A 10658-nucleotide genomic window follows, 5' to 3' on the forward strand; every position below is an offset into this window, starting at 1 on the left:
GAGCTTCAGTATGAAAGGGTTGGAAGGCAGGCGACGGTCTGATATTTAGACTTGGAAATAATTGTCCATTATACTAACATTAAATCCACTAACACTCGCTCTCAGCCCAGCACGCTGCCCGAACGAAAAATCCCCATAATGCTCCTATGCACCCCTCAGCACGCTGTCTACTAGTGTTTTAGAGGCCCAGTCAGCATTATGCTTCATCATTTACAGGTATATTCACATATGTAATTGAATAGTTTGACATGGATGGAAAATAAGCGTTTTTACATTACTCGGTTGATTATAATTTAAAATATAGGCCTGTTTACAAACACAATAAACCCAAACAAACCTTTAACAACATCACCAAACTTTAATAACTTGGATTTCATTGTGATTTGATATCGGTTGATGTACACCATCAGGCCTAATTGGCAATTTGAGAGTGGCAACACGTTGAAATTAAAGTGTTTTGAGGATACTCGTTTTCTCGTTTATGCACGGATTGCACCTTTTTAATCTCCTATGATATCAATATATAATATGTCTGTAATGTTCTTGCAGCAAGTATAGGGACTATAGTATATTTGAAAAAAGATGTTTTGGACTTGTGACATTGCTATAGTTCATTTCCGTTAGGGTGATATTAGTTATACCAGCTATAGTTCATATAATATACATTTGTAAACTAGATCACGCCCACCAAACTTTAATTTTGAGACAGTATAAATATTCATTATTTCGTGCGTCTTGCAGGGCGTCGGGCTACATCCCGGCCACCTTTTTTTCACGGCGCTCCCCCTCCTCATTTACGGTCTGTGGAGCCGAGGTCTTGGCCATCATCTCCTCCTCCCCCTGGATCTCCGTGGGCTCTATTTCCTCCTCTGTGGCCACCTCGGTTTCCCTCTTGACCAGCGGCCGCTTCTCAGTGTCCGCTTGGCCCAGGTAGTTCTTCATGACCCGCTCGTACAGCTCGTAGGGGAACTGTCCCTTCAGCTGGGCCTGGGTGTCCCTCTTGGTGATGGTGTTGGGGTACTCCGTGAGGATCTTGGCCGCCAGGTAGGTCGTCACCTCGTCCTCCACGTCGCCATCCTCATCTTCATCATCGGCGACGTTGGCCTGACGTCTCAGCGGCATTTTGTTGAGCTCGGACAAAAAGAGGTTCTCCCTGCGCCCGGAGGAAGACGGGATTTTAACTGGTCCGGGTTTTGCGACGGGGATGGACGCCGCTGGGATTCTGTCCGCGGAGGGAGAGGTCTTCACGGGTCTCTGCACCACGGGGTACTCGTGGCTGATCGTCTCCACGCCGATGATGTCTAAAAAGTCCTCCCTGTCCATGTCCTCGGGGACGGGCTTGCTCTTCGGCGGCAGTCTGCGGCTGTAGTACCGGATCTTCGGGGTCTGGCCGGTCGGGTAGCGAGCCGCCGAGCCCTGGGGTTCGCGGTGGAGCTTCCTGAGCTCCTCTGTGAGCAACATGTCGATCAGGTCCTGCGGGGGGACGTGGAGCTTCAGGGAGAGCTGCAGCAGGTCCCTCACGATCCGAGGGTCGAGGATGGAGGGCCGGATCAGTCTCTTTCTCTGCTCCCCGGTCTTATCCCGCTCCTGCGTCTGGTCGCTCATCTCCAGGACCTTCAACAGGTAGTAATCTACCAGTTTCGTGTCGTCGCTGGCGTCCTCTTGGTTCGGGCTCGCCCGGCGCTGCATCTCCTCCCTCTCCGCTTCCTCCTGCTCGCCGAGCGCCCGGTCCATTTCTTCGTGGCTCCCGTTGACCAACTCCTCCGTCTCCTCCCTCTCCTCGATGGGGACCCACTGCTCTCCCCCGGCCACGTCCTCGTAAGCCGGACTCCTCAGGCTGAACCCGTCCTCTTCCTCATTGTCGTCGTCGTCCCCGAACACGTCTCTCTTCTGGTCGCCGAATGTGGGCATCCTCCCGAGCTCTTCGAAGATGGACCTTAAATTGGCGAGGCTCTGGGGAGTGTACTGCTCGTCCAGGTCCTCCGTGGCCCGCTTGGAAGCGTCCGTGTTCTCCTCGTCCTCGAACATCAGCGGGTATTTCTTGTGGGGTCTGGGGAAATTACCGTATTCTACCGGTGCGCCCGCGGGGACTTCGGTGTCTTTGGTGCGGTGCCTGTGCGTGCGGCGGTCGTTCCTGGGCGCCGACACGGGGCTGATGGGCTTCGCGTCTATCCCGGCCCGATCCTGGAGAGACTGGAGCAGGGATTTCATCAGCTGCTCAGCGGTAATGTCCTGCCTCGGCACGCCGGGGGCGGGCTGACGGTCCGCGGGACTCTCGTCCTGCTGCTGCGAGGCGAGCTGAAGCAGGACCCTGAACTTGTCCACCTCGTCGTAATCCGCGGGTTCGGGTCGGCCCCCGTTCCGCTGCTTCAGGTTCTCGATGTACTCCAGTGCTTTGACCATGTCGGAGCTGGGTGGATAGGCAGCCGGCTGCCCCTCGCCCTCCCCACCTCGGAGCCTGTAGTGGCGGGGGAGAGACGCAGCCCGCACGGCGCATCCTTGGAGGAGGAAGGCGAGCAGGACCACGGCTCCCCCCGCGGGCAACTTGTGGTGGAAATGCAGCATTATAGGCAATGTATTACCTGCAAAACAAGAAAGCGTCAAATGTTATGGAAGGATGGGGGGAAACAAAATAAGCCAAACGAGGATTTCTGTGTCTCTATGTTGGTCCAACAAACTTACTCAAAAAGCAACGCGCATAAACGTGCGAGAGTCTGTTTTTATCCGAGAATTGTAGTCCTGTGAGTTACGCTCGGCAAATTGAATGATACGATGCTGTGCGTGAGGAGATGCATTCACATCACTGGATGAGTCATTCCCCGCGTTGTTATGGGCAACCTCAACATCCGATTCCCCCATTAACAGCACAACATTCATTCAAAAATAAAAAATAAAAAATACATTTGATTTCTCGATATTTCACAACAGCAACCACGCATTTTATTCATCGATTGTTGTGGATGCGCATTTTATCACATGGATAACACCCATTCTACAAAGTGTCGACATCTGCAAAAAGCGAACGTGACAGACAATTGTCTTCCAATCCAAGGCAATTGGATATTCATTTGAACTAAAATACAGTGAAATCATAAAAATATATGTATCTTACCTTTGGTAATAAAGCTCAGACAGCAGTGAAGGTGTATGGCATCTCCTCGGGAGCGGTGCTGTTCTCTTCTGTTTTCAGCACTTGGACAGCTCCCCTCGTTATATGAGGCAACACCTGACCACCGCGTCATCGCACAACACACGTAATAGCCGGTCCTAAAAAATCCATATAAATGATTCAGGTTTATGATATGGCATGCTAAAGAGCTCGCTGCATTTAAAAATAGTTCTCTGTGCTGTTTCACAGCACCACTCTAGAAGCTATTGACTGGAAAGATCTTTAAAAGTCTGCAATGCTGCCGATATGTTTATGTGGATTCTCATTCGTTGCATTAACACGTTTTATTAAATATAGATATAAAATCTGTTGAACAACATGCAAATGTTCCTGTGTAAACATAAACATTCCAAAATAAAAATTCAAAAATACATTCCACGTGTACCAGAAATAACCTTTCACACTGACGCAGAAAAAGCTTTTTTTGGTCCTTTTGGTGTAAAAACATGCAGTTTTACCATCACTGCTACCCTCATTTTGGCACATACAGAGTTAACCCCTCTAGCGATGACTCACAGGCTAAAACCACCGCGGAGTTGCTGTCGCAGTTGCTTCCTCCCCCCCCCCCCCCCCCCCCCCCTCCCTCCCTCCTCTGACAGAGACGTTGATAAACACCCTCCTTGTCGGAGTGGGGCCAAAGCTCCGGCATTCCGCAGGTCAACGAGATGAAGGGGCCACAGCACGGCCCCTGCCGGTAAAAGGTCACGGATGATAACACAGGTAGGCTATATATGTATATATATATTTCATTTTAAGAATTATAGTATTAATATTAAAAGTTGTTGAAAACAAAACACATTCCACCAAAATAAAGGCAATGACTCACACATTTCGTCACCATATCACTAGATATTCTCTGTAGGGAGGGGGGAGGGGGGGGGGGGGGACACAAAGGTCACTTGAGGAAAATAGTCAAATAGCTTTTAAAATATATATAATAAAGATTCAGTATGGCTCTTCTTCACCTATATGGCAATAAGCGTAGACTGCCATTATTACTTAAAAGGTAATAAATGTATTAGAACTTTAATTCGATATTCACATTCCAGTGCTCTTGTTTCATGCTTAAGCCTCTGTTGGTATCTCCCTACAAGCCAAACACATGGCCAGTCAATTCCATTAGGAATGCAGCATCGTCTCAAGTCTCCTCTGCACCTTCTAAAGTGAGTCTGACCATTGCGCTCAATGCCCTATGACACCCTGTACCCGCAGCCTACACATAAGTGCTCTTCCACTTTAGTCCCCCCTTCCCCCATTTTCATTCTACATCTAATTGAATCCAGTGTGCTTCTTATTTATTCCATGTTGTAACCATATCATGTCCATTAAACTAGTGAAAGAAAAGAAGAAAACAAAATTGGCCACTTAATCTTTTCCCTTCAACCTCGGTGCCGAGCACACGCTGTGTCGTCTAATAGAGACGACGACGTCGGAGGTGCTTTTTAGTTGAAAGCGCCGTCATCTGCCAGGGCTGAAGAGCTGCAGAGAGCCTCCTGACGTTAAGAGACACATCCATCTGACTGGCTGCTTGTGTGTGTGTGTGTGTGTGTGTGTGTGTGTGTGTGTGTGTGTGTGTGTGTGTGCCGGCTTGTTTAAGCTCTTCAGTGTGTGCACAAAAGAGAGAGAGGTAAGAAAAGAAAAAAAATATGAATCACAGATTGAGAGACTGTCAGAAAGAGAGGCGTGGTGTTGTTTGTAAGATGTGTTGTATAATCGCACAGCATCACCGCTCTGACATCACATCTCTCCATTCAGAACAGAACCGCCACCCTGAGGCCCGGCATCAACTCCAGAGGTCACGGCAGCCGGCACGCTGTAGTATCAATCGTGCAAAGGTTACATTCTCTTGCGTGCCCATTATTAACAGATGGATAATAGAATGTGCTCATCGTCTGCAATCAATCTTTACTGAAAATGAAGGGCTATTTAAAGATGCATTTAATTGTTCAGCTCATTTTATATCCAGGTAACTGATGAAAACATCACACTTCTTGGAAAGATCAAGATAATATTTGTCCAGCTCAAGAGCCCTTTAATCTGTGAGTTGTGTCCATTTACAGTCAGGAGCACACTCGAGTGTAGGAACACAGACGCACTGTTTTTTTTTATTGTGTCTCAGTCAGAAATTGTTTTTTTTTCACTGCTAAAAATTGTTCACATTTCACTGAATTAAGTAGAATTAAAATGCCATGAAGGCATTTGATGGATCCATCTTTGTGTGGAGTCTCAGCATATCTAAATTTCCGGATGTCTGTTCTGTCTGTTAATTTTTTTAAATCTATTATTGTGTAAGTTACATCAGCCCCCTGGGCACTATGAGGATTAATGGATCATAAGTTTTTTAACTCAAATCCCAGCAGGTTCCTGGCGGTGGATGATTCACAGGCTGATTCCTCTACGGGGCTTGTGACGTGCTGTCTCTGTGCATCGTTCCATACAGACCCACGCAGTGATTTCAGATATATGTATATATATATATATATATATATATATATATATATATATATATATATATCTAACAGGAGAAACATTTCTAGTTATTGGTACTACTACATCCCCTTCTCTCTCTCTCTCTCTTTCTCTCTATTGATTGATGAGAATCGCAGCAGGGAGGAGGGAAAATCAGAGTAGATGAAGAGTCCTTAGTGCCACTCTTACTCTCTCATTGGTTTCCTGGTATACATTACTTTATTTAACTCTCTCTCTCTTCCTCTATCAAAGCAGACTATATTTATTGCATTATTAATTGGCAGTATTGATGGCATGAGCTGCCCTCTCTGCTGCTGTTGGTTACACTGTTGGTATTTTATATCGAGCTCGCTGCCACAGAGCGCAATTGTTTCAGTGAATGGTTTGAACACATTCAGCCAGATCCATATTAGCATTTTATAATCTCTTTCTCCCTCTCCCCCCAAAAAAAACCCCATTTGTATAATTTTGTCTCTTTGATCATTGTACAAATCATCACCATCTACCTCCCTCCTTCTCTCCGGTCTCTAAACCCACAGCAGACGATTGGGGACCCAGCTGCTGTTTATCCACATGTCAATCAAAGCTGCGGGGCGAGAACGATATCAGCTCGGCTTGTGTGCGTCACAATGGCACACAAGCACACGCCCATATATGTTCACATGCACTCACAGCTGCTAACATATAAACACACGCACAGTCTTGAAAAGCTGAACCTCGGGTTGTGTTCAGATTCTTGATTTCAAACATGATCAACTTGCGAACAAAAGAAAGAAAAGATACGATGATCACCATGAAAGAGAGAGAGAGAGAGGCGTCAAGGCCACATGTGGTCGTTCTTCTCCCGCTCCTTTGTTTGTTTTCCTCCTCCTCTTCCTCCTCACCTCTTCACCTCCCCCCCCATCAACCAGTCATGAGGCGGGACGCCCGTTGTCATGGCTCACCTTCTTCTCAACCGCCGTCTCCATGGTGACGCTGCCTCTCTGCCTCTCCTCTGCTTCCATCATGTCTTCCCACAGGTTGGCATCCACCGCCTCTCCTCCATTAGTCGCTTCCTTTCTTTTCAGCTGATGGACATTTTCGTTAGTGGCTCGCATTCATTACGTCTCCCCTCTGTTGTACCCATCCAGCTCATCTCACTCCTTTGCACCAATTACTGTGGTCAAAGCATTGGCCCTTGTCTGCAGGTGGTTTCAGCCAGGAAACACAGATGGGCTGATTAGGGGTTGCAATGTGGAGCAGACATATAGAAGTGTGCTGTCTTGAGCAACAAGAAAACTGAAGGAGTGTATATGAAAGGAATGAAGGTGCAGATTTGAAACATGCATGGCCTTATTTGAAAAGGGCACATGTCCACGAAAACCTGTGGGAGTGTGTTTCATATCTCTGTATAACTGTCACGGGGCATGATGAGGACTCAAGCGCAGACAGTCAGAGTAGGGGAAAAAAAGTCTTTAATAGCTCACAAACAAAAACAGGTAATCCAAGGACAAGACAAAAGACGAGGGGGAAAATCCGGCAGGACAAGGCAGGGCAGACAGACTGGGAAACCGGGAACAGGATGAGCAAAACGGACGGGCGGGTAGGTAGGAAACAAACACAATGATCTGGCAGTGAGTGAGTGAAAGACAGGGGTTTAAATAGTGAACTAGGCAGAGTGAACAGGTGAGACTAATGAGCTGATGAGGTGAGTGTGACTGGCAGGTGCACTGAATGAACTGATTAGGTGAGTGAGGAGCTACAGAAAGAAACAAAGACACAGAACACACAGGGCAAAGCCTGATCGTGACAATAACTGAGACTGAGCTCACCGACTGAGCCCATGTCTTCCACTAATGGGCATCTTTTGATTTCATCTGGAAGAGTTTGACACTTGGGACACGTGCGGCCTTCTCTCGCTGAGAGTTCAATGAGTGAGATTGATAACAGTCTTACACCACAGCATTCGTCTTATCATTTAACTTGGCAAGAAAGAGAAACTCCTTTATCTCTTATTTACACATGCTTCTCATTTTTTTTATGCATATATATTTCGTCAATTTATTAGATTAGTCAGTGACAGGAAAGACTGGGAGTGACTTAGTGATTAGACCACTCCAGGACTGTGTGGGCGTGTATCGACTGTGATTGATGGACATCTTCCTGAGTCTGCTGTTAGTTAGCATGTTGTACCTGTTAGGGCGATACAAATGACACCTGTATCATTGTTATTGGTAGATGGAGATTTGTGACCCCATGAAAGCGCCGCCTACCTTCAACCTGAACAGAGGGCTTATCAGCCAGAATAACTGGAAATACCTGTGTTGGTGTTTAGAGGTCTAATCCCCCCCCCCCCCCCCCCCCCCCCCCCGAACTTCCATTCTTAAAGTGGCAATCTTGAAGATTTTCATCTAAATTAAACATTTTAAACATTTTCTCCATTTTCAAAAATGAAAGTAGCAAACAATTCTGAAAAATAGCATGTCAGCTACACTCTAATACAGTCGCTATTTCAATCTGTGCCTCACACAAACTAGATTGTTTGTTTCTCTCTCTCTCTCTCTCTCTCTCTCTCTCTCTCTCTCTCTCTCTCTCTCTCTCTCTCTCTCTCTCTCTCTCTCTCTCTCTCTCTCTCTCTCTCTCTCTCTCTCTCTCCTGAACTTATCTTCAGTTTCAGCTTCTTTTCTTTCCCCCCTCTGCCTCCCACCGACCTGTCAACCTCCATTCCTCTCATTATTATTATCCTCCACGCCCCTGTACATATTAATGGCTGCGAGTGTTCACCTTGGTGCTCTGACTCATCCCTTTTTTAACAAACCGACAGTGTGCTTGTGCGCGTCTGTGCTCCCCCCCCCCCCCCCCCCCCCCATGTGTATACGAGCACACATGCAGAGATTATGTTGGTGTCTATGGTAAGGGATGCAGCGTGACGCACTTCAGAGGCAGAGGCGGGATGTGTTTTTTTTTTTTTTTTTTAATGAAGGAATCTTGTCAATGAAGAGAGCGGAATGAGAAACGGAATGTGCTTGTAATAATGTACATATTTGCAGCATGAAATTCATACAAATTCATCATAATCACATTCATGCGTGGTAAAGCTCCAAACAATGCCTCTCTAATTGGATTGTGGTCTTTTTGTCTCCCTAATTGGCTGTGCGTGTAACAGCCTTATGTGTTACTTGAGAATGTACAGTGTCTAGGCAACCGTGGTGATTTTTATGTTCACTGAAGACCGCCACCTCTCCTGTCCTCCTCTGCATGACTCCATCTAGCCATTGTCTGGATGCGAGGCTGCAGGGAAGTGTGTGTTTTTGCAAACGTGTAAGTATATATTCATCATAGCTCGGGTAGAGATATTGCATATTTGTTGCTTCATTCAAAACCCAATTTGTCCAATTCGTATGCATGTCCACATGTTCTGATTGTGTCTCTGCAGTGTGGCACGCCCAGCAAGATTGTTTTTTTCAACTGAGTCTTTTTAAAATACGCTCTTTCTCATGTGGATGCCGTTCTATTTTTGTCTCCCCTCCTTTACTTGACAGTTCAACTTCTTCATCTTTTCTATTATGCTCAGTCTCAAACATCCGCCCTTCCACCCCTCCCTTCCTCTCCTCCACTTTGCCTGTTTTCCAAACCTCCTTCTCTGCTTTGTCACCTCCCACCATCCCTGTCTTCCCCCTTTTTTCTCGTCTCCCTCCTTTCCTTCTCTGGTGCTTCATCCCTGCGGTCTCCGTCTCTCCCTCCACCACTCCCTGTCAGCGGTGCGATGATGCTGTCCTGGCTGCCTCCCCAAACCGCTTGCCCCCTTGTTCCTCCACCTCCGCTCCCTCCCTCCCTCCTGATGCTATAAATACCCGGCATCGGTGAGTCATCGCCCAGACATATCGGTTGCCTCTGCCTCTCCATCTTTACCCCCCCTCCCCTCCCTCTCTGCTCAAAGCTCATTGCCAGACGTCACACACTTTCCCCCCTCCACGTTGGCCCTCATATCCATGATGACCCAGCTCAGCTAAGCTGGGGCGTGTGCCAGCCAGTGTTACTGAGCACAGCCAAAGTTCAGCTTGTCAAAAACAAAATCAGCAGGAGGGGGGGGGGGGGGGGGGGGGGGGGCACGATATGGGGAAGACGGTCAACCAAAAATTTGAGTGCTGCATTCATTCATTTTCCAGTGAGGCGATGGGGCTATCCTTAAACACCAAGTAGCTCCAGAGTCAGATGAAACATTTTTCTGTATCTGCTTGTCGCAGTGCTTGATTGCATCTATGTCACACTAAGATGTGAAATGAGTAAAAAAAGTTTCATGTTTTACCCTTTTCTGTATTTCGACACAACATATTTGGGATCTTCGGATGCCTTTTGGTTCTGCGTGTTTGAACAGTGCTTCACCACAGAATATGAGTTTGTCGGGATGGACCCCGCTTCATATCTCCAATCAAGCCTATCCCTACTGTACCTTTAGAGGGTCTTACAAATAGTGCAGTCCAGTGTGATATCTCAGTCCCAGTCACCACTGTGCCACCATCTCTCAGCCTCAGATGTAATTATTATCAGTTTTCTCCGGCCACCGCCCACCTCTCCAGAGTGATGAGGCGGCTCCGCTTCAGCTCCTCTCATCCTTGTAAACTCCAATATGGTTTATTGGCTCACACCGGAGTGTGCGCATAAAGCACAAGCACAGATAAAAGTTTTTTTGCGCACTTCTGAGTCATAAGTAGACAGGAAGAGGCAAAAGGGAGGTGCGAGAGGAAGAGAGAGGGAGAGAGAGAGAGAGAGAGAGGAAGAGAGAGAGAGAGAAAGAGTAGGAGACAGAAAAAGTTGGAATAAAGTGTCAGAGAGCAAAGAAAATATATCACAGAGAGAGAGAGAGAGAGAGACACACACACACACACACACAACCACATTCAAACAATACAGAAGATGTCCTTCACAGTTTCTGGCTGCTCGGTGCTGCTGTTGTTGTCTTTGTGGCAGAGGCACTCAGTGTGTATGTGTCTGCGTCAGAATCAGTAGGCTAATGAAGGGAGCATTATGCCTCTGACGC

At 47.1% G+C, this 10658-nt stretch overlaps 1 protein-coding gene across 1 annotated transcript; it reads right to left on the reverse strand.

Annotated features, from left to right (window-relative positions):
• Window positions 1-750: 750 nt before the first annotated feature.
• On the reverse strand, window positions 751-3242 carry scg2b (secretogranin II b). The gene is made up of 2 exons (XM_076097586.1): window positions 3113-3242; window positions 751-2582 (listed from the first exon to the last, which is right to left on the reverse strand). The coding sequence occupies exons 1-2, from the start codon at window positions 3240-3242 to the stop codon at window positions 751-753; spliced, it is 1962 nt and encodes a 653-aa protein (XP_075953701.1).
• Between the last annotated feature and the right edge of the window lie 7416 nt (window positions 3243-10658).

Source organism: Anarhichas minor, unplaced genomic scaffold, assembly GCF_050575085.1.
Source record: "Anarhichas minor isolate MPS153535 unplaced genomic scaffold, ASM5057508v1 ptg000024l, whole genome shotgun sequence".
Lineage (NCBI taxonomy): Eukaryota > Metazoa > Chordata > Actinopteri > Perciformes > Anarhichadidae > Anarhichas > Anarhichas minor.

Excerpts from the sequence above, each read along its gene's own strand:
- scg2b (XM_076097586.1), bottom strand. The coding sequence starts at position 3,242 with ATGACGCGGTGGTCAGGTGTTGCCTCATATAACGAGGGGAGCTGTCCA. Across the intron at positions 2,583-3,112 it reads TCTGAGCTTTATTACCAAAG|GTAATACATTGCCTATAATG; the intron begins GTAAGATACATA and ends CTTGTTTTGCAG.